Raw genomic sequence first — 24,568 nt, 5'->3', positions numbered from 1 at the left:
AATATAAACAGTCAACAAAAAAAACAGCTCAAGGAATAACACCTACCAGCAATAATCAGACATATTGAAAGACCTTAAATTTTGTGATGTGCTAAAATGGAGAGAGGCATGAATTTTAAGCATGATAAAACTGGACAGTTTAATTCTGGACTGATACTCTAAAGGAGCACCCTAGCTAGATCCACTCCCCTGCCCTATCCCACCTAACCTGTACATCTTTGGATGCTAATAGGCAATTTAGCATGGCCAATCCACCTAACCTGCACATCTTTGGATGCTAATCGGCAATTTAGCATGGCCAATCCACCTAACCTCACATCTTTGGACTGTGGGAGGAAACCAAAACACCTGGAGGAAACCCACGCTGACACGGGGATAAAGTGCAAATTCACAGTCACCCAAGGGCGAGATTGAGCTGGGTCACTGGCGCTGTGAGGCAGCAGTGCTAACCATTGTGTCGCCGTCCATCTTGGGATATTATCAATAATCTTGTGATTCTTATTAATGTTTGGGATAATTTAAGGGGGTGACTGTTTTACTATACTTTATAATAAATTTGGTTGAATCATAAACTTGTATTTGTCCTTTGTTCATCTCACTAATAAGGGCACCTGGGTATAATGTTTGAGTAATAAACTGGTTGAAGTGTCTGAGGTTTTATTGACAACACTAGTTTATTATAGAATGAATGTAACAAAACATTCAGTAATAGAATAGTGGCATCATCTCCAAAACAAAATTGAAATTCTAAATGGGACTGAAATATGATAATATAGCTGAAGTTGTTTTTCCTTAAAAAAAAATGTTGTTGAGAAATTTGACTCCAAACATGATGAGCTCATTCTTAAAGTCATCAGTGCAACATGCTCAGTGTTTCATTCTATAGCGTAGTATAAAATAATATGCTAAACTTATGAAATGCGTACATTTACTGAGTTTTTTTTAATGCATGTGGATCAACTTCATATAATAAATGCTCGATTACAAACAGCCAACAATGTGAAGTAGTAATACAAATGAATGCACAGAAATACTGACAAAACCAGAACAGTAGTCAGTCATAGGAAAGAAATAGACTTAAAAAAATGCTCGTGCAACTAAAGTTTGACTGCATATAATTCTCTCACAAGCCTCATAATACCAGAGATCTCCAAATTTTTTCTTCTGAGTTTATCTACATTTGTGTACAGAACTTTCATATCCATAATATCGATTGCACATAAATTCCCCCATTCAAAGCAAGTCCTGCAAATGGGAAGAGACATTAATCAAGAATAACCAGAGTTAGGTGTGGTGGAACTGGAGGGAAGAGGAACAACAATGGAGAAAAGGTCATAAAAATATATATCTCCTTCCAATAAGCATTGATCGCATACTGAAACGTGACGCTGATGAACAGGCTCCAACAATGCCTTAACAAAGGACAGCTGCAGATTCTTTTTGAAAGGGACATTTCTGCATTTCTGTTTACCTATTTGCTGCAAATAAGTTGCTAGTTCTAAAGCAGTGAAATTAGGAAAGTGCAAACTGTAGAAACAATCTAATTACATAAAATGGTATGATCCATTAACAGACACTGCTCATTACATATCTGATGCCAAGTGCTAAAGAAAATCACAAGTTGTATATTTATTTATTAACTCTAAATAATTTTAATGCCAAGTCAAAATGTTAGGTTAGAAAAAAAAATTGCATCACATCTTTTTCCCAATTGTTAACCATCAACTTTGAAAAGTATGATTCTCCAAATTAACTTGAAATATTATTCCTTGTCTCAATTCTTTTCTAATAGAAGCATTTGAAAGTACATCATTGCAGTAAAGCAGTTAATTGTAAAATTAAAGTTTTACACCTACAGCGAGTCAAAAGCCATTTGAGCAAAATGAAGAAATTTTCATTTTTCTAAATTTGTTTTTAATGTTATAAACCAGTTATTCCCAAGTACTCAAAACATAGATCACATTTTCTTTTAATTTCTGGTTTTCAAAGGACAGAATTGAGGGATATTGTTATCCCATTTACAAGTTTGCTTCATCCAGCGAGAACTATAGAGTCCAAACAGTTTTCCCATAATGGTAAATGCACAATATATTTTCTTTCTTTGGAAAGCTTTGGACCATTTGAAAAATGTAAGAAAAAAGGTGCTGTACAATTGCAAGTTCATCCATCTTCCTCTGTGTGCGAGGAACACTGCAGGAAGCATTTGGTGGTCAAGCTTATGTCAGGGTCTTTTAATAACCAGTGTCCAGAATATGCTTAAACAACTGCAAAATTCAGAACTATCATTTCAGGTCATCGCTGTCATCATGCAGATATTTACTTTTGTATGACCAGAGTCCAAGTTATTGCCAAGATTTCTAATAAAGATATTTTTCAAATGTTTCCATAATATCACTCTGTAAATTCATGTCAAAGGTAGTCGCCATCTGTAAAGAAAATGGAGATAAATGTTACTTTTTCAATTTATTGGTGAGATGAGAGTACTCCTGGCAAAGCCAGCATTTACTGCCCATCCTAAATTGTCCTGAAGAAAGTGGTGGTGAGCTACCTTCTTGAACTGCTGCAGTCCACATGATGTAGGTGCAATTGTAGTGACTTTATACAGGGAGTATAAGGTTTGTGACAGCGAAGGAACACCATTATAGTTCCATGCCAGAATCATATGTGTCTTGAAGAACTTGCAGATGGTGGTGCATCCATGCATCTGCTGCCCTCATCCTTTTAGGTGGTAGAGTTTTCAGGTTTTTTGGGGGGGGGCACAAGCAGGCTAGGCAAATTGTTACTGTGCATCCTGTCGATAGTACAGTGTGCAATGGTGAAGGGAGTGAATGCTGAAGGTGGTGGGTGGGGTCCAGATCAGGTGGGCTGCTTTATCCTGGATGGTGTCAGGTTTGAGTGTTTGAGCTGTGCTCATCCAGGCAAGTGGAGAAATTCCATCACATTCCTGACTTGTACTTGAGAGCTGTTCTATTTAAAACAATTAATTATTTCTAAAATCTCAGGGGAGAATATAATTAGGTTGAAACTCCTGTAAGAGAGAAAAACAATTTGAATTTTCAAGAAAGGTTAAGTGGTCAAAATGTTCTAGTAAAATAAACTTTAGGTGCTCATTACAAAGCATCAGCTGAATTCTCAGTTGCCATAGTATTTTGTTCACTGTTGTACAAAAGGATGTCTATGGTAAATACATTTCTAAATTGCTGTTACTCATACTGGCTTGTCTTCTGTAAAATGCTTGTGTTTTAAACTGTAAACTCAAAGTTTATGGGATTTCTCTACCACAAATGCTGGAAGATGATCTTTTGAAGAAATAAAATACCGTCCTTTTTAGCAACCCCTTGGGATTGAGGACGATTTTCCTCTACTCCAGTTTGATGGGTTCGAAGATGGCTGCTAAGTCCAATGTGCGATCTGCAGACTCTGCCAGATGTGGAGCGGGAGACACTTGAAGGGTCAGGTATGAGCTTCAGTGACTAGTACCCTGACGCTGAGCACGTTGACTTGGGGGAGGATGCTGCTGCTGTCAGAGGATTTGGATGAGCGTGCAATTTCCCCAGTGCTTGATATTTCCCCAGTGGGGTGATATTTCCCCAGTGCTTGAGGTACCTGCTGAAGGTTGTCGAAGTCTCTGAAGAATAGAGGAACACAATGGTCTCAGTGTTGGGTTTGAGATCCTAATCCTCAGCTGAGCTGGCACATTGGGAACAAACAATGATGAATCTCACCATCTAATGCCTGCCATGACCGAGAGGAGGCTCCCAAGTTACAGAAAAATGGTCCACATTTTCCAAGATCTCGCCACTGACCTAAATCGACATGCGGGGGTTGGGTAACATTGCTGTGTTATCAGAGATGGTTGGAAGAGGACCTTAGTTTTACACATATTTAGTGAAAGACCCATTTTCTTCTATGCTTCGAAGAAGTCAATTGTAATCTGTAGCTCCGTTGCTGAGTGAGCACAAACAAACATTATATGCAAACTGAAACGCAATGTCAGAGCTTGGAGTGATTTTTGTTTGAAGGTGGTGTAGATGGAATTATTTCTTGTCTGTTCTGTTGATTATCACATCTATGGACAATTTGAAGGTCAGGTACAGTATTGTAGTAAGATGGAGAGAGTTGACGCGATGGCACAGCAGTCTTTGATCCCAGTCTTCACTGAGATAGGGTCTATGATGGTCTCACTGGCGAGGATCACAGCTTGAATGTTATTGTGGAGTCAGGGGAGGATGGTTACAAATATCTGAGGCAGCCAAATTTGAGGAGGATATTCTATAAGCCATCATGGTTGACAGGATCAAAGGCTTTTCGGAGGTCAAAAAAGGCCATGTGCAGCATTTTGCTTGCATTTTCCTTGAGTTTGCTGCCCTTTGAAGTTAGGTCTCCGATGTCCATTGATGGGCAAAATGCATACGGACTCTGGAAGATGATCTTCAGCCACTGGAGGAAGGACTTTTGCAATCATCATTGGATAGATTACGCCTAGTAACTAAAAGGAATTTCCGGGTAGTGCTATTCATTCGGATTTCCTGGGCATGTTGTCAAAACCTTATTTAAATCTCTGGGAAGGATGGATAATCATATTAACCACATTCGAAGATATGGCAGCCAAAATAATCTGAGGTAAGGTTCGAAAAGATCCAAAAGATTAACAAAGGTGCCTGCCTGGGAGCAAAATATCTGGTAAAAAAGGGAGTCATCATAGGATTGTCTGAACATAACAAATAGTGACCAGTCCTTGAAGGAAAGTTGATCAGAGTTGAATATTTGAAACATTCCACCCTTGCTTCCCCGGGCCTCTTTGGGTAACAAAGATATAAAACAAGCTGCTGGAAAAGGCAACTGAAGCAGAAGACATGGTTACTTTCAAGAGACAACTGTATGGATATATAGAGAGCCAGGAAATTGGGTAAAATATGGGTAGGTGTATTTAAATTATCAAAATTGCTCAAGACAAATAGTTTCTAAAAAATAAAACTCACTCTGTTGACTCCCAATCCATTACATTGTATTGTACCACCATCAAAATTGGGGCATTTCTTAACTACAAAGGTGCAACTCTTAAATTACAGACTTAACTGCTTGGACAAATACATTTAGTAAGGTTCTTACTGTGAATGAGGAACTTTCTGTGTGCGGCTTTTAATAGTGGGTGGAAGCAGCTTCTTAGAAATGGAAAAGTTATCACAAAAACTACCACCTTGAGCACAGTACATTCACATTGTTTAGACAACGTTATGTGCAGAACAGCGACACAATCTTAGTTTCTTGGAACGTATTGTCTTGGGCTACTTACTGCTTCTCTTCTTCTACGTTCTTGCTCCTTTTTCCTGGCCAGCTCTCTCTCTTTTTCTACTGATTCTTGCTGTGCCTCATGCTCCTCTGGCATCTTCTGCTCTGCCCATTTCTCACCAGCCTCAACTTGAGCTCTTTGATTCCCTTCCAGGACAGTTTCCTTCTCTTTTTCTCTGCAACACAAGTGTTGCTTCAGTGTGGCCTCTTGAAAGGAAATGTCATGCTTGCATACAATACACAAATAAATTGGTGACCAGAAGTGATTATTAGCTGACAGGTTATAAGAACTGCTTGTGGATTTTTGAAATGAGATCACTGCCATACCTGCTCTTTCCGAAATACAATTGGTTTCAATCTTGCAACTAGATTTTACATATCCTTCATCAAATTGGGTGTGGCTGCTGAAATAGAAGCCAATAGCTAAAAACTTCATGTTGCCAAAGAAAGATGTTTGCATATTAGGCAAACTGATGACCATCTCATCATATCCTCCCATAAAATAACCTCCAAATAATTAAAGGGAAATGCTACATTAACAATTTTCGATACAGCTTTTCCTTAATCATAGATTCTTAGAATGTACAGTGCAGAAGGAGGTCATTCGGCCCATCGAGTCTGTACCGGCCCTTGGAAAGAGCAACCTACTTAAGCCCATGCGTCCACCCTATCCCCATAACCCAGTAACCCCACCTAACCATTTTGGGCACTAAGGGATAATTTATCATGGCCAATCCACGTAAACTGCATATCTTTAGACTATGGGAGTAAACCAGAGCACCTGGAGGAAACCCACGCAGACACGGGGAGAACGTGCAAACTCCACACAGGCAGTGACCCAAGCCCGGAATTGAACCCGGGTCCCTAGCGCTATGAATCAACAGTGCTAACCACTGTGCTACCGTACCGTTATTAATATATCAGGTTTCAACAGGAACTTTGGGGATAGAAAATAATAATCTAGGAAATGTGCCTTAGGAACTTTGTGCAATGCCTGCACCTAGTGGTCTTTGGTGACTTTTGATGTGTACAAGCCCTGATTTTTAACTACAGGCTGGGATCCTGAGCAACAGTGATAACACAAATACTTTGAACAGTTAAAAGATATAAACACCATGTGGTCAGCAATGAGTTACAGGACATATGCTTGGAAGGAATTTTCTTGTGCCTATTCAATGTAAGTGGAAGTACCAAACAAAAATGGCAAACCCAAATGGGTGGGGGGGGGGGGGGGTGGGGGGGGGGGGGGGGTGGGGGGGGGTTGTTGGGTTACGGGTATAGGGTGGATACGTGGGTTTGAGTAGGGTGATCATTGCTCGGCACAACATCAAGGGCCGAAGGGCCTGTTCTGTGCTGTACTGTTCTATGTTCTATATGCTGTATATATGGGCGTTCAAAGTTTGGTATAGTACATATATTGGAATCCAGAAGCAATGTAGTATGAAAGAGGCACTGGTAATTTGCTTGCAAAAGAATGACAACTGATGAACTTTAGAATGCAACCAATGAGTAAAAGAGAAGAATCTGAGCACTTCACTTATAGAATATAGAACATTTTACTGTCATATAATATCAACTTTTAAATCGTTACAATTGCACAAAAAGATTCATCAGCATCATGAATGGAACATCTTCCACTTCTGGCACTAGATATTTCAGGGCAAGTTATTATAAATTTAGTTGAGTAAAATTACCTAAAATCCTAACTTGAAACAACAATCTAACCAGAATAAAAGAAAAATATTGCAGATGCCGAAATGCTGGAAAAACTCAACAGGTCTGGCAGCATTGGGAGGGAGAGAAAACAGAGGCCGGGATTCTCTGTGCTTCTCTGCGGCAGGAGGCAGTACGCCATTCGCTGCCCCCGTTGCTGTTAATGGGATTTCTCATTGAAGCCCCCCCCTCACTGCCACTAGAGAAACCCACCTAGAAACCAACCCAGGTAATTCTGGTCTGAGTTTACGTTTCGAATCCTGATGACTCTTCTTCAGAGCTAAAGAGAGGGAGACATGCTGGATTATGTAATGTACAAGAAGTGGTGGACTAGCTGGAACAGAGCAGAAGATCAGTGATTGGTGGGAACTAGGAGATTGCAACAACAATGTAGCAAACTTTAAGAACAAGTCACAGGTGGTCTGGTGGGGAAAGGAGAGGGAGAGGGAGATTTTTTGCACTGAGACTAATAATATTTGGGATATGTAAAAAAAAAAAGGCTACGATAGAGGAGAAAGATCAAAATCTAAAGTTGTTGAACTCAATGTTGCGTCCTGAGGGCTGTAACATGCCCAATCGGAAGATGAGGTGCTACTGCACATTGGAACATTGCAGCAGGCCAAGGACGGTCAAGTAGTCATGAGAGCAGGACGGTGAGTTGAAATGACAAGCAACTGGAAGGTTGGGCTATACTGGAAGGTTGGGCTATATTTGCAGGTTGAGCGACGGTGTCCTGCAAAGCAGTCACCCAGTCCGTGCCTGTGTTTAGTCTCCCCATTGCAGAGACCACCACATTGGGTGTGGTAAAACAGTAAATCAAATTGAAGGAGGTACAAGTGTAATGTTGCTTCACTTGAAAGGAGTGCTTGGGGTCTTGAACAGTGAGGAGGGAGGAGGTAAAGGGGCAGGTGTTATAGAACAATAGGCATAACATCTAAAACCATATTTATCATCGTTGCGGTCCAAATGAAATTGCCAGTATTCTAACAAAACTAAATTCTTGGTCATTTGGTGTAATGGGTCAGGAATTAGCGAAGGGTAATTGCTGGAAAATCTCAGCAGGTCTGGCAGCATCTGTAGGGAGAAAAAACAGCTAATGTTTCGAGTCCAGATATCCCTTTGTCAAAGCTTTGTAAAATTCCGGATTTTGACCTGATGAATGGTGATTTCACCTGGGGCTTGTGGGAATCATATACATAGACATTGGGTAGGGACTTAATTGACCTTCAACTCTGGCATTTCTTATGAGAAAGAAGTTGGTCAATGCTTGACATCTAATTTTGTACATAATAAATGGTCACTTAGAAAGGCATTTTAAATCTACTAGTGTGCCTGGATGCACAGCTGGGCAGTGAATGGCCTCCTCGAGGGGAAAGAACATTCACAAGACGGTTGTTTTTTTAATAGCGCCTAAACCCATTCCTTTGGTATAATTGTTACCTGAGATGCTCTGACGCCAGTTTCTTCTGATCACTCTCAGTTTGCACAAGATGGCTTCTTTTCATTTCTTCCTGAGCTTTTAAAGCTTTTTCCCGTTGTTCTTTCTCTAAAGCTGCTTTTCTGAACAACTTGAAGCTCTCAGTAGAAGATTGTATTAAGGGAGTTGTGGTCATCATTTTACCCAAACTTGCCCAAGAATTTGCATTCTTGACTTCAATTTCCTAACATGTCAAAAATTAAACAGCTTGTGAAACTGCAGGTCAATAAAAAGAAGAAACTTTACAGCAACGGACTCTAACACCAATTGTTTTGCTTTGATCTTTTCAGCATCATACCAATAGGGTTTCATAGTCACACTGACATTTCTTGGATTGAGATGAACAAGAATCTGCCATTAATGATGGAACAGTGTCAGATACCATTTCTAATGTGCAGAAGCACAAGGTCACCAGTTGCCAGAGTACAGGGAGTAATGAGAGAGATAGTGGAGAGCATAAGAGCAAACGTCTGGGAATGGGAGAGGGGAAAGGCGAGTGAGTTGCCCCTGGAAAGCTCTTATTTAATGTACACTTTGCTGTAGGATTACTTGCATTACATTTAGCTGTTGATGATGAGGGGTGAGTGGTTAGTAATGTTCTAAATTTAGTAGAATTTTTTAAAAATCCAGAATTATATGACAAGGCTTGGTGTGGATGCTCAAAGTTAGAAGTCCAATTTAGTAGAATTTAGCATCAAGTTGCACATCCGTTCCTTTTCCATTCAATAATTAATCGTCCTTTTCGTAGAACCAGTAGTTGAAACCTTTCTAAATATTTCAGATGTGGAAACTATTCACTCTGATGAAAATAGATAAAGTGGCGGCAATAAACTAGGCCTGGAGCACAAACGCTCACTTGTTTCAAATAAGGTGGGAGTCAGAAGATGGCTTTAAATATTTGTGGTTGCCTAGGATCTGGAAGAAGACTTAGTAATCCAACCTGAGAGTAAGGAAGTGCTGCATTTTGCAGGCTGCTATCAATTATTCAGTTAGCTTGATTCATTGCAAAGGGGTTTCGGAGTCTTAACATTTGGCTTCAACTAGTCCTGCAAGTTAATGTTTCAAATGGCTGGACATGCAATCAGGACCATGCCTTTATGGGAGGTTATAGTCTGGGGGCAAATACAAGTTTTTAAAAAACTGATCATTGAAATGGGTCAAGTGAAGACGACTGAAAGCAGAAAAATGTGAATGTGCAGTGTAGAGTCCAAATCCCACAGCATACACAAAACCATCTTAGGCAAACAACCTCTTTTTTTGGAGAATAAGGTTTCAGCACTTTGTGGAAATACATAGTTGATAAGCTGAAATTATCCCAGATTTTGATGAAAAATATCTTTGCAAAAGAACTCAAAGCACAAAAATCTCTTAACTGCATCATTTGTCAATGATTCTAAATGCATGGCCCCCATCTAGCAGCTAACCGGCCAGCAGGAATTGCTTTCACAGAGCTTAACCTTCTCAGAATCCCTCACAATTTGAACATCTCTTTTAGATCGCCACAACCCACAGTGTTGTAGCTAAGGGGTCCAAGTTTTTGTAGCTTCTCTGCATAATTCCCCATGATGTCATCTCCATTGTCTTAACAAACTCCTTAAATTAAATCACCTGAAGAATGAAATATCAGGCTGTAGTTTGTATGGTTTTCACATCAATTGCAGTCCTCAACCCAACTTAATTAACTTCTGCAGAGCTGAATGGAACCTAATACGGAAAGGACTGAACTTAAACCTTTGTCAGATACAATTTTTGTCTATTGTTTTAAGCTTTGAAAGATTGGCCACCTCTGCTCATGGATCTTAATCCAACAATCTAACCGGCTTCGTAAACAAGGGTTTATTTGAAAGAAGTTAAGTCACTTGGTACTTCTCTCAAAAACTGGCATGACTGAAACTAGTCGAAAGACTATTGCTTCCAAAGTCTTGTTGGGGAAACATTTTAGTTTAACACTACAGATAAAGTCCGCATGCCAAGAGAAATTATAATTCCATACTTGTAAGAGGAAAAATTAACATCAACATTTCTGTCATAAACAATAATAATAAATACCACCTTCTTGGGAACAAATGAGATTTTAGTCTCCAGGGTTCGTTTACTGTCACCACTTGCTTTCATTTCATCAGGATGAGCAACTTCCACATCTGAAATATTTAGAAAGGTTTCAACTATTAGATATACTAAAACAACAAAATATACAATACACAGAATATAAGGAACTGGATTTTGTGGCCATTTTGTGGTGATGCATTTGCCTGTGGCTCTGAAGTTGGCTGCCCATCCAGCAATGTCTGTGGTATGGTTCCCCCTTTCTTGATAGCAGTTTAGTCTGTCACCAATTTAGGGAATGAATTGATATGCAGCAGCAGTGATGCCAACAAACAAACAAACCATCAAGCAGTCAACACTCTGAAATCTTCACAAACAACAAACCCGGAAGCTAAAATAGTTAATATCCTTTGCTTTAAAATTTAAATTTTCAGATAACAAATGATTGGATTATGATAGAAACTGGCATAAAACAAAGATCACCTTTACAAAACATAATTTACAATGAGGAATTAATGATGGATAAATCTGACATTCTATAAATGTAACATCAGCTTCTCTGGGCCTAAAAGGCTGCTTAGGAATAATTATGAACTCTGTATGCCATTATAAACTCGATTACAACTCATTCAACAAAGTGTACCTTTAAGGGCTTTTACAACAAGACAAACAGCATGAGAATGGAAGTTCACCAAAATTACCTCACATTTATGTCATTAAGTGAATTATGCCAAGATGTTGGGGCAGCAGGGTAGCATGGTGGTTAACATAAATGCTTCACAGCTCCAGGGTCCCAGGTTCGATTCCCGGCTGGGTCACTGTCTGTGTGGAGTCTGCACGTCCTCCCCCTGTGTGCGTGGGTTTCCTCCGGGTGCTCCGGTTTCCTCCCACAGTCCAAAGATGTGCGGGTTAGGTGGATTGGCCATGCTAAATTGCCCATAGTGTCCTAATAAAAAGTAAGGTTAAGGGGGGGTTGTTGGGTTATGGGTATAGGGTGGATACGTGGGTTTGAGTAGGGTGATCATGGCTCGGCACAACATTGAGGGCCGAAGGGCCTGTTTTGTGCTGTACTGTTCTATGTTCTATGTTAATGATGTAATATGGCATTATACAAACAGTATTATAGTTCAACACTGGGTGGTGCTTTTCTATCTGACCCAGCAGCAGCATTCCAAAGACAATTTCTTAGAGCAGGAATAGGATTTCCAAAGTGTGTGAATTAACTTTAAACTTCATTTTTGTACTGCTATGCTTCACCAGATAAAAGCAGCTCATCTGAGTCCAATGGTACAATTGCATTTATCAATGGCTTTTTAAAAAGGCAGACTGAAATCTATTCTAAATTTAGTAATTTTCTATTAACTTTTCAATTTGTTTCTAAATCCTAATGGCTGACCTGTATTTCTGCTAGATAAACTTGGGGTAATCACTCCAGATTCAAACTCCTGTCATAGAAAGAAGTCCTGAATCCCATCAAATGCACAATTTTTGTTATGTTTTCTATGCTGGCCAGGGGATAAGGAGGCCCAGCCACTGATCTCTCCACACAATATTGTTTCCTGATCAACCTGCCAAATTTCAATTTCATTGAGTGGATAAGTGCAAATATACATTTAAAAATGATAAATGCCTAATGCTATAAACTTACTTTGTTGTAGCATGACAGGCATCGGGTCACTGCATGTTTTGAGAGGTGACTTGGCCTGTTTAATGGGGAAGCTCTTACATTCCTCTTCCATATTCTGTGACAACTTTGATTCCTAGGAAATAACATTCAGTCAAATATTTTCTTTCCGATTTATTCTGGTCTAAATTGCATTAAAAGTCAGGATAGATTTTACTTTACGTGGGTGGCTGACAGAAATTTAAGTCTTGACAAAGGTGGCGAATGCAATGGGGACAGAACTGCAGGAAGTCCTTAAAAACAGGAAATTAAATGTTAATTCAGACATGACCGACATGTTTCCTTTTGAAATTTTAACAAAAAGATTAGCTTTGCAAACAGCATTCTAGACAACAGATTATTCAAATATCCAACAATATCACATGAGCAGAATAGATTTCTATATGGTTACTTTTCCTTCCTTCATTTTCAAGTATCTTTATCCCGAGCAATACTAGCAAATGCACCATATTCTGGTTATATTACAGTTCGTTGTATCTACAGTTGGAAAAATGCCAATCTCCAATTGATGTTAAAGATTGATAGTTCATTCCAAAGAACCCCCTTCCTAACAGCACTATGGGACTAGCTGGACTACTGACTCACCACAACATTTGCAAAGGCAATTAGGGGTGGACAATAAATGCAGGCCTTGCCAGTGAAGGCCACATCCCATGAAAGAATTAAAAAATCTGCCTTCATATTCAACATTCGCAGACTCTACATGGCAAGAATTTTGACTTAACTTATTTTATTAATTACTAATTTAACATCATATGGGGAAACGCACATTATCTTTAAGAAATTAGCACCTAAACAGTTATGGTGCACACTGCTGTTTATAGAATATATGCTTGGAGTCCTTTGGAAAAGATAGGACTTAAATTCCAAGTAAAAGAAGCAATAAAATACAAAATAATATTCCTATATGCCAGACCATAGCTGAAGTTCACTGTTCCAGAACCAGAGCAGGTTATTCCATTGCCATTCCTGTTGGAGGTTACCAATAGATAAAAAAAAGCTGTAATATATAACACAGACACACAACAAACTCCAAATTCCACATGCAAAGTCATTTGAATATACTGTCACGTGATATCCGTGATGCGACTGTGATTAATTTGGAGGATTGCCCACTTGAGAAAAGAAAAGCTGTAAAAGTCATTGGGTTGCACCAACATCTATTAATTGCAATCACACAAGTCAGAAGAAACCAGGGTCCCCGTTGATGGTAAGTGAACAGGCCACATTAAACAACTAAGGATACTGACATGGTCTGTAACACCACCCAAGATAGCAAACATTAGAGGACACCATGAATAATGGGGCCATTAACAGACAGAATTGTGCGTGGGTGGCAATAGTCTCATTAATAGCCTTTAAACTATTCCACTAAAGTGAATCAGTGCTAAATTCAAATTAATTGGGCAACATAATTTCCTCTGATGTTATGAAAGTTAAAGTTATTTAAACTTTATCATTGCTCATGAAAATAGATAATTGGTAGTTGTGTGTCTCTAATATGGCTTGTGAAATTTGTAATTATCTACACTTTGTTGTCATAAAGTTGCGTCACAAATGTGTAATTATGATGTTACAGATTTTAAGGACAATTTATTTTAAAGGTACATTTTTGTTTTCAAACTCATGGACACACAACTGTGCACCTTTCTGTGTTTGTTCAAACCTGGCCAGATCTTATCTCTAGTGTTGGCTACAAAGAGTCCTTAAAATCCAAATACCCTTCCAAGGATAACAATTCTAGCTTTTAAAATGATATAAACATGCATTGGCTTCCAAGGGAACAGGAGACAGGAAGGGACTTCAAAAGGACTTCAATGTAATTAATTCCTTGGGTGTTTCAAACAATGACTAATTGAAAATTAACAATCAGCCATTTTTGTTGTTTTGAACTGTTTAAAGGAGGCATTAAGAAGCCACCTTGGGTGGCAGGTTGCAGAACCCTAAGTAAGAACTCCAAGAGACAACAACAGAGGGGGTTCTTGGCCAAGAGAGAGCAAAGAGGAAGATATTTAGCAATCAACTGCTGTTCTGCTCAAAGTGTCTATGCAATCTGCAAGTGTCATAACCACAGGATTACTGAGGAATGGGAAACCTTCTCTCCCTTTCAAAATCTTACTGAGTCTGCAAAGGCAAACCTCCAAATAATCAACCACAGAAGCCATCACAGCTGATGAACAGAGCTCGTCAACTGTATTGACTACTCCAGACAACCAACTATTCACCTGGAGGATAAAGGCCCACAACAATATTTTAAAGGACTGAACTAAATCTCATCTTCATAAGTATCTTCTATTTTTAATCTTTGCATATATTTATTTCATAACTTTATTACTTTTACTTAGGTAACTTACAGTAGCATTTTTGTAATAAAATAACCTTTAGCCAGTTTAAGATTAAAGTTTTGCTATTGGTTGTTTTTAATGCGAATCATTCGCAAATTAAAAATAGGGCTGCCTACGTGTGCACACAAATTCTTAGTTCTCAGACTACTTTAACAAAATGCCTTTTACACGGTTGTGATAATTGTATTTGTATATACTTTGCAAACCGAACATGCAATAATGTTTCTATGCTGCAAAATACATGTTCTCCACGTACATCCTATTTAAACTTACTCAATAATTGAGCTCAAACTTACTGAACCAAGTGAGATCATTACCTGGGGGTGAAATAATAATCCGTGCTGGTTCCTTTAATGGTACAAACTGCCACGGCTCAGAATTCTGCATCTTTCTTTGGGGATTAATGAACAAAATAGGTTGACTATGCGTCTGTTGCGACTGTGGTACTTTGCTACCAGGCAGTGACTGCATTAGAGGAACAGGATTCCTTGCTGGTTGATGCATCTTGTAATTTAGGCTGTTGTGCTTTGGGGAAGGGAAGAAATCTTTTGAGCAAACCAAAAAATGAAATGGCAGAATTCCGCACACTGATGCTAAAGGTTTAACAGTTACCTTTCTTTCTTCACTAGAAAGAACATTGTTGCATTGGCTCCATTTCGAGTTTGGTGTTTTTTCTGCAGAAATAAAGTTAAAAATAACACTGAACATTAAAATTGTGAAATGGAAGAGTAAAATACATAACGCACAAGACAAAGTTATAGAAGGCCATTTCTACATTTACAACACTGAAAAACAAAATTAAGCCCCAATAGTCCTTCAGAATATCTAACTGGTTAGGCGATTACTGGAATTATTTGAAAATGTGTTTGGCCAAGACAGTGGCTCTCTCTCATCACGTGGAAGGAAGGTACCCGTGAGATCCCTGTTGTGTAACAAGGGACTGGAATCAGCGAGGGATCCCGCTCGAGTGTCACAAGGTTATGTATCCCTGGTGGTTTGACTGGTCGAGGCGAATATGTCATAATGGCCAATTGGACAAGGAACTGAATAAAATGTGCTCACTGAACTGTCATACAGACAAGAAGTCAATGCCATTAGGAGAGGTGAAGCAGAGGGAAGAAATGACTGAGAAAAAATATAATGCATTTGTTAACCAGATTTAAATGAACAATTTTCTGGAGGTGGGGTGGGGAGAAAGCAAAGGGTTCTTATTTCTCTTCTCTTTCTCCCTTACAGATTCCCAAAGTATATATATATATATATATATATATATATAATTTTAAAAATATATATATTTCTTTATTCTGCTCTTTTTTCGCATTTTCTCCCCAATTTACACCCAACAATAAACAATAATCAGTAACAAATATGTCAATCCCCATATCAATAATAACGATCCCATCCTCCCACTAAACCCAAAACATTCACCCACATGTTCACATAAACAACTGACAAATAGGAATCAAGTATCCCCCATAGCCACCATTAACACCCATCGCCCCCTCAACTAATGTTCGATGTTATCCAGTTCTTGAAAGTGTATAATGAATAATGTCCATGAATTGTCGAACCCCTCTGTCCTTCCCCTCAGTTCAAACTTAACCTTCTCAAGAGTCAAGAATTCCAACAGATCCCCCCTGCCACGCCAGGGCACAGGGTGGAGAGGCTGCTCTCCAACCCATCAGGATCCGCCTTTGGGCGATCAACAAGGCGAAGGCTACAACATCCCCCTTCACACCTGTTTCCAACCCTGGCTGGTCCGACACCCCGAATATGGCCTCCCGGGGGCCCAACTTCCCAAAGTATATTTGTAAATAGAATAGCACGGTACATAATTCAATGATGCAACAGAATTCAACCATTATAATACTGCCCCCACTGTGCTATCGGGCCAGTGCAGACTCAATGGGCCGAATGGCCTCTTTCTGCACTGTAAATTCTACAAAAAATTGATAAAAACTGAGCAATTGTTTCTAATTCTTCCCCTACGTGAATGGAGGGGGAGTTTCTCTACATTTTGTTTCCTACACATGTCTATGCCTGATTTCTCAAGAACATACAGTAAAAATAATACATGGACAAAGGACAGGAAAAGTAGTGCAAAGGCACTAGAGCCATAAAATGCAATATTTAAGGAATAGTACCTTATAATATAAACAAACAAAAGCAGTGGAAACAATATAGAAGTTATCTTAGCCATTTTAGATACTGAAACCCTTGGTAGACTTCACACCATGGCATATTTGTGTAATAAGGTTTAATTCAATTGTACAGTACATGAGCTGAGCAATAAAAAGTCTTAATTTATATGTATTATTGGAATGATTCATGAATTTTGGGGCTGTTAAGTCAGTCTTCAAATTGGCGTTGCTTAGCTGCCAAGTACTGTGATGCAGCATTAACAAAGAACACACATGTACCTTTGGGAATGGACTGCAACTAGGACACATTTGGGCTCCTGCATGTCTAGCTGAACAGTAGAAGGATACCATAGCTACAATGCTGATTGGCCAGAAAGATGGCCGTGTAGTAGATGTTGCAGCGATTTAGCAGTTAGAAAGAAAGCCAATGTAGCAAAGCTGACTGCCTAGAAGATTGGCCTTGGCCCTAAAATGTCCTCAAGACATCTGGTGAGATTGTTATGGGGAAGCTAGGAATGTGCTTTCAATTGCTTAAACATTGCAAAGTATTGGTCTAGAGGTTGTTAGTTGTGTTGACAAAGGTGGACATACTTGGGCAAAATGCTGAAAAGCTGCCTGCAAAGAAAGGTATAAAAATAGATGTGCCTCACTGAGATTTTTGTACTTGCCAAAGGTTAACACCTGTCACAAGATGTTTGTTGGGGTCATTTTTTCCATAGTATCCCTACAGGAGGAGGCCATTTGGCCCATCTAGTCTGCACCGATCATTCGAAAGACCACCCTACTAGGGCCCCTCACCCGATATCTGCAGCCCCACCCTAAGGGGCAATTTAGCATGGCCAATCCACCTAACCTGCACATCTTTGGACTGTGGGAGGAAATCGGAGCACCCAGAGGAAACCCACGCTGACACGGGGAGAACATGCAGACTCCACACAGACAGTCACCCAAGGCTGGAATTGAGCCAGAGTCCCCGGTGCTGTGGGGAAGCAGTACTAACCACTGTGCCATCATTCCACTCTAGTTTTCGGAAGGGAAGAATTACAATTAGAACATTTGCCAGGAATTCAGTATTTGCATAGGAGACTTTGTCATTGCTTAAGGGGCTGCCATAGGAACACATTATGAGAGATCGGCGAATCCAGTATCCTTTTTTTAAATATAAATTTAGTGTACCCAATTAATTTTTTTCCAATTAAGGGACAATTTAGAACATAGAACATAGAACAGTACAGCACAGAACAGGCCCTTCGGCCCTCGATGTTGTGCCGAGCAATGATCACCCTACTCAAACTCACGTATCCACCCTATACCCATAACCCAACAACCCCCCCCCCTTAACCTTACTTTTTAGGACACTACGGGCAATTTAGCATGGCCAATCCACCTAACCCGCATATCTTTGGACTGTGGGAGGAAACCGGAGCACCCGGAGGAAACCCACGCACACACGGGGAGGACGTGCAGACTCCACACAGACAGTGACCCAGCCGGGAATCGAACCTGGGACCCTGGAGCTGTGAAGCATTTATGCTAACCACCATGCTGCCCCAGAGTGGCCAATTCACCTACCCTGCACATCTTTGGATTGTGGGGGCGAAACCAATGCAAACATGGGGAGAATGTGCAAACTCCACGCGGACAGTGACCAGAGCCAGGGTCAAACTTGGGACCTCAGCGCTGTGAGGCAGCAATGCTAACCACTGCGCTATCCTGCAAATCCAATATCGACAGGATTTCCAGGGCACATGAGGGACGGCAGCTGGTGGTACGCGAGGGAGGTCAGGGACGAGGTCAAGCGGCGAGGGCACGAGGGGTCAAGCGGCGAGGGCACGAGAGGTCAAGCGGCGAGGGCACGAGGGGTCAAGCGGCAAGGGCACGAGAGGTCAAGCGGCAAGGGCACGAGAGGTCAAGCGGCGAGGGCACGAGAGGTCAAGCGGCGAGGGCACGAGAGGTCAAGCGGCGAGGGCACGAGAGGTCAAGCGGCGAGGGCACGAGAGGTCAAGCGGCGAGGGCACGAGAGGTCAAGCGGCGAGGGCACGAGAGGTCAAGCGGCGAGGGCACGAGAAGTCAAGCGGCGAGGGCACAAGAGGTCAAGCGGCGAGGGCACGAGGGGTCAAGCGGCGAGGGCATGAGAGGTCAAGCAGCGAGGGCATGAGAGGTCAAGCGGTCAAGCAGCAAGGACACAAGAGGTCAAGCGGCGAGGGGAGAGGTCAAGCGCGCAAGGGGAGAGAAGTCAAGTGCGCGAGGTCAAACACACGAGGGCACAAGAGGTCAATCGCGCGAGGGCCTGAGAGGTCAAGCGCGCGAGGGCCTGAAAAGTCAAGCGGGCTTAGTCCACCCTAGTTTTTGGTAGAGAAGAATTACAATTAGAACACTTACTAGGAATTCAGTATTTGCACTTTGTCTTTGTCATCGCTTAAAGGGCTGTCATAGGAAACCAGTATGAGAGATCACCAAATCCAGTATAGACAGGCTTTCTAGGGCGAGTGAGGGATGCCGGCTGGTGTCACATGAGGGAGGGTGGGAATGAGCAATTGAGGCCCCGAGGGGGATGGCGCGCGGGGACGCGAGAGGGCCGGCGTTCGAGGACACTTGAGAGAAGGCGCACATGTGAGAGCACAACAAGGTGCAAGTGTGAGAGAGCACAAGGTGCACGTGTGAGAGAGCACAAGAAGGCGCACGTGTGTTCACAAGAAGGCGCATGTGAGAGAGCACAAGAAGGCGCACGTGAGAGCACAAGAAGGTGTACGTGTGAAAGCTCAAGAAGGTGCACGTGTGAAAGCTCAAGAAGGTGCACGTGTGAGAGCACAAGAAGGCACACATGCAAGAGTGCCAAGGTGGCGCACGTGTGAAAAAGTGTACATGCGAAGAGAGCACGCATGTGTGAGAAAGCATGGGAGCAAGAAAACATTCTGGAGCAGACAGTTGTGAAGTGTATCGTTTCAGCAGTAAAGATAGGCTCGGAAGTAGGAAAAAGATCCACTGGAGCTGAAGTTCTAAAGCTGCAACAGTATTTTTTATGCATCTTAGAATTAATTTGGCCAAGCTAAAACCTTAAGTACTTTGTGAGTCAAGGGACCAGGTTCAAAGAACCAAGAGAAGACAAGAGCCAGAAGTCACAGGATCCACAGGAAAGACAGACCAACGTGTTGAAATTGGGCATCGTGCCATGCCTTGACTGATGAAATGTTAAGTTAGTTTGTATTCTAAATGAGTCATTATGGTTTTTGCCAATATGGTTATTCCCGACAAGAATTTTATTACATAAGGGTTTAGTATAGAATCCAAATCTCTACAGCTTCATGGGTATAGAGTTTACAAACCACATGTAGCCAGTTTTAACTCCTACCACAAGTTACCATAGATGGTAACCCTGCTTAAGGAAACTACTTGAATATACGCAATACAATTATTCAACTGACTTGGTATTAAATACATCCAGGCAATTAGTGTACAAATCACTGGTTCAGATTGGCAGTTTTAAAACACTTTAATAGATATTTTTTCAGACATAATGATGACATTATTATGGAACACTCTGTATCTTAAACATGATAAATCCTATTTATCTGTTAGATGATAAGTTGTACACTTGTTGCAAAACTAATATTTGACAACAGAACAAAGGTTAACATGACCAACCATGAGCTTATAGCAAAGGATGCAAATGTATCAACCAAATATCAACAACTGTGCGTAACTTACACATGTTTACATCAGTGTGGTTCAGTGACAGCACTCCTACTTCAGAGTTAGTGTGGCTTCGGTGTCGTCGGCTGTCCCTTGATTCGAGGATGTTATCTACTCGGGGCTGTGGGTTTCTGCCCAGAGTCTTCAAGTGATTGAAGCATGCCGATTCTCAACCCGCAGATCTTTGGGCTCATGGGACCCGGAGTGTCGGATTTGCTTCCTTGTAGGTTCAAATCCCATTCCAAAAGACTCAAACACATCATCTAGGTTGAACAGAATACTGGGTGCTGTCTTTCAGCTCAATCATTAAACTGAGGCCACGTAAAACGCACGATTGGCAGAAGAGTGGGGCAGTTCTCAGTGTCCTTCCCAACACTGAACACAGATGCTGCAGTGATTCATTTCATTGCCGTTTGTGAAGCTCGCTGCACATAACTTGGTTGTCACATTTTCTACATTACAAATACATTGAAGTAATATGATGTGTCATCACTACTGTAAAGAACTGTAGAATGTGCTATATAAATGAAAATCAATTAACAATAAACTAGAAATTACAGGACAATACGGGCACTGCGATTTAAAAACAAATTAAGTAAATTCTAAATGTTAAGTTTCCACCAAGTTAATGGATCATTTTATCACAAGGAAGATGGATGTACGGGAAGATTTGTGACAGAACAGATTAATCCCAACTATGAATGCAAAGTATAAAATTGTTTACATCCTAAAAGTGGAGGGGATTAATATTTGGCGTAGTTTATGATTCTGGCACCTAAATATATTTTATCACTGCAATTTTGCCAACACATATTGGAAAAGATGCTGAGGCACTAAGAAGATGTGATGCAGGTTGTGTAGGATACTGCTTGGGATGGGGAAATCAAATTAAAAAGACTCGCTAGTAAAACATGAGTTGTTTTCATTAGGAGTGTATGATTTGATTGTAGTGTTTAAAATTCTGAAGGGATTGGACACAGTAAATAGAAACAAATCATTTACTGTGGTTGAGGGATCAAGAACAAAGGGACATAGGCCCATCCCATGATTAAATGTAGAGTGATTTAACTCAGATTAGGAGAAACTTTATTAATAGAGAAGGATGCAAGAACGCTCAGTGCACTAACAAAGTTAGTGATTAAAACAGAGACCATGCCAGAAACAGTTTATTGAAGGAAAAGGGACAATGTTTCATGGCGCCGAGGACCCGGAATCAATCCTGGCCCTGGGACACTGTCCGTGTGGAGTTTGCACATTCTCCCCGTGTCTGTGTGGCTCTCACCCCCACAACCCAAATGATGTACAGTGTACGTGGATTGGCTATGCTAAATTGCCCCTCAATTGGAAAAAAAATTGGATACTTTAAATTTAAAATAAAGGAAAAGGGACAAAAAGGCAACAGGACAAAGTGAGAACAAGGGGTTTGACACTTGTGGTCACAAGTGGGTCAACATTAATGTGAATTGCTTTAATCGAATGGTCAGTTTCTCCAATTCTATAACATTATGAAAACCTCATTTGGCAACTTCAGTGGTTTAGAAGCCAAATTAGTTGCAATCCACAGATTTATAAAGCTCAAAACATTAAGAAAAATTTACACATTTCCTGGCCTAGGAATGTTATTGGTCTGGGTTGTACATAGATAATAACGGTGAGGCCAACAACGTTCACCATTATAATGGAGTAAATGGAGAGAAAATTACAGCATCTGCAAATGGACATAGAAATCAGAAGTGGTTGTTGGGATACACTGCTCCTAGACAGATGCGCAGCGGCAAACCTTACCGGTAGGCTCTGTAGTCACTCTGAAGTCAATGCAATGGCGTGAAATTAGGATACTGACTCAATAACTCCTCCATAAAGATGTCAGATAAAGTAGGCTGGTACGTGCAGGAGTCAATAAATTTATGGTGTGATCAGTGATAATTGCTACCTAACAATCTGCATGACCACAAAATGAACTTTTAAATGTGTGACATTTCATTCCTTCATGTCCATAAGCGGTGAAAGTTTATAAATTCTCTGTCCCTTGTTATATTACTCTTTGGTAATATATCATTACTGTTTGCTTCGTAATCCAGAATGGTCTGATGGTGTGATTCTGAAGAAACCACCAATCTTTAACTTAAAGCAAAACTGACTTATTGTGTAACGATTGATTAGTATTGAGTTTGCACACTCCACAGAACTATAACTAGTAATCTATATTAAAGTAATAACAAATTTAAACTACACGTGCTAAACTATGCCGCGATCTATCTCTCTTACTGTCTAGTCATTCCTGGTTGGAAGAGACCCAAGATCCTTTGAGTTCTCATATTTATAGTGGGAACCTCTGGTGGTTGCGTTATGCAGAGATGTAATAATTAAACCTTTACTTGTCTACATATATACATATCATTACATCCCCGAGTCCCATTGTCTTCTCTGATCTTTAATTTGCTTTGTAATTTATCTCTTCCTGGTTTAGATTCTGTGTCCCATTGAGGATCATTCAATTCCATTGGTTCCAGAGCTTCGTCTGCTCAGAGTTAGCACATATTCCATGTTGTTGGCACACACTGGATCAGCTGTCCGATTAAAACATTTCTCTGCTTTAAAAGACCACAAAAATATCGTGGGCAGCAGTCAGTGAGGTAACAAGGTCATTTTAGGCTACCCCGATCGCTACCACTACTATCAGTTGAGAATCCAACAAATAATTGGAATCTGGCATAAAGGTTTAACTAAGTAATTAGTTGTAATCTACTGGCATAATCTACTGCACTAGGTAAACCCACATCCCGGTGAAGTTGGATTCATTGTGGTTTTTAAGAATGGTTAGTGAGGCCTCTAACCACAGAAGATCCCTTAGTCTGAGATCAGAGTTATGCCACAGTGGTACACAGGTCTTGAACTACAAAAGCGTCACAAATGTTACTAATGCCACCCCCGGTGGACACGTCTGGTTTTGAAGTCACGGTAACAGCTCAGTTAGGTGTTTTGATGCAATCTGCAGCCACCCCATGGGCCCTCATTGCTCACCATAAAGCTCTTCCACTAACAGCATAGCTCTGCATTTCGTGCAGGAACCCAGGCAGATTACGAGTTGATGTCGATGTTGAGAATTTTGTGTTTTTCTGATTCCTTTGAAGCCAACAGCGGTGTCTAGCATAAAATCTCTGTCACCTTGCAAAATTTAAGTTATTTTATTAATGTTCCAAATCAAGTGCTCTCAGCTTTCATGTTTCCAGTGGTGGCTACCCATATATTTCTGAACCCGTTTTGCCATTTAAACTACCTCCCAGAGGCAGAACATAATTCAATACTTTAAGATATAGATTGTGGTGATGTGGTGTGGAGGAGGTGCCAATAAAAAAACAATTTACATTTGAATAAGTAGATGTTGTACAGAGGATTGTTCCCTTCCCTAACCCTTTATTTGCAAGAAATTCCTATACTTGCAATCATTTGTACTTTTCTCTAATGTGGAAGGACTGACAGAAAGTCCACAGTAATTGAACAGCCTGCTATACTGACAGAGATACTGTCACTTATGGATTCAACTGAATTATATGGTTTCAAACAGAATTAGGGCAGCACAATGGCATAGTGGTTAGCACAGTTATTTCACAGCTCCAGGGTCCCAGGTTCGATTCCCGGCTTGGGTCACTGTCTGTGTGGAGTCTACATGTTCTCCCCGTGCCTGCGTTGGCTTCCTCCGGGTGCTCCGGTTTCCTCCCACAGTCTAAAGATGTGCACGTTAGGTGGATTGGCCACGCTAAATTGCCCTTAGTGTCCGAAAAAGGTGAGGTGGGGTTACAGGGATAGGGTGGAGGTATGGGCTTAAGTAGGGTGCTCTTTCCAAGAGCTGGTGCAGACACGATGGGCCGAATGGCCTCCTTCTGCACTGTAAATTCGATGATATCTTCAATAATTTGAATTGTCAGTGTTAACAGATAGTTCAATTGCCAATGCTCTGCAAAGAACCAAAGATACTGGCACACATAGAAAACTGTGACCACAAACAAAAAGAGAATTTAGCCACGTTCTTGAAGACATGGTAAACCTGAAATATACCATCACCTGCATCCAAGTCCCATGTTCAAATCCAGTCCAGATCATTAGGTTAATTGTTTCCCACCCCCCCATCCTGTGGGTGTGGGGGATTTACATGGAATGTGCTGAAGCAATCACA

The 24,568-nt window shown here is 40.8% G+C and overlaps 1 protein-coding gene across 1 annotated transcript in view; it reads right to left on the bottom strand.

Annotated features, from left to right (window-relative positions):
* Nucleotides 1–937: 937 nt before the first annotated feature.
* The window catches only part of LOC119964399 (bromodomain-containing protein 3-like), a 145,609-nt gene continuing 121,978 nt past the window's right edge, over nt 938–24,568 (bottom strand). Inside the window, 8 exon segments of the mRNA XM_038793813.1 lie at nt 938–2,426; nt 5,297–5,468; nt 8,446–8,666; nt 10,535–10,623; nt 12,177–12,288; nt 12,375–12,445; nt 14,875–15,082; nt 15,170–15,231. Coding sequence (XP_038649741.1) covers nt 2,358–2,426; nt 5,297–5,468; nt 8,446–8,666; nt 10,535–10,623; nt 12,177–12,288; nt 12,375–12,445; nt 14,875–15,082; nt 15,170–15,231 — 1,004 coding nt within the window. The 3' untranslated portion in view covers nt 938–2,357.

Source organism: Scyliorhinus canicula, chromosome 4 (genome assembly GCF_902713615.1).
Source record: "Scyliorhinus canicula chromosome 4, sScyCan1.1, whole genome shotgun sequence".
Classification (NCBI taxonomy): Eukaryota; Metazoa; Chordata; class Chondrichthyes; order Carcharhiniformes; family Scyliorhinidae; genus Scyliorhinus; species Scyliorhinus canicula.
The sequence above is the reverse complement of the archived record's forward strand: the minus strand, read 5'-3'. Positions and strand labels throughout refer to the sequence as shown.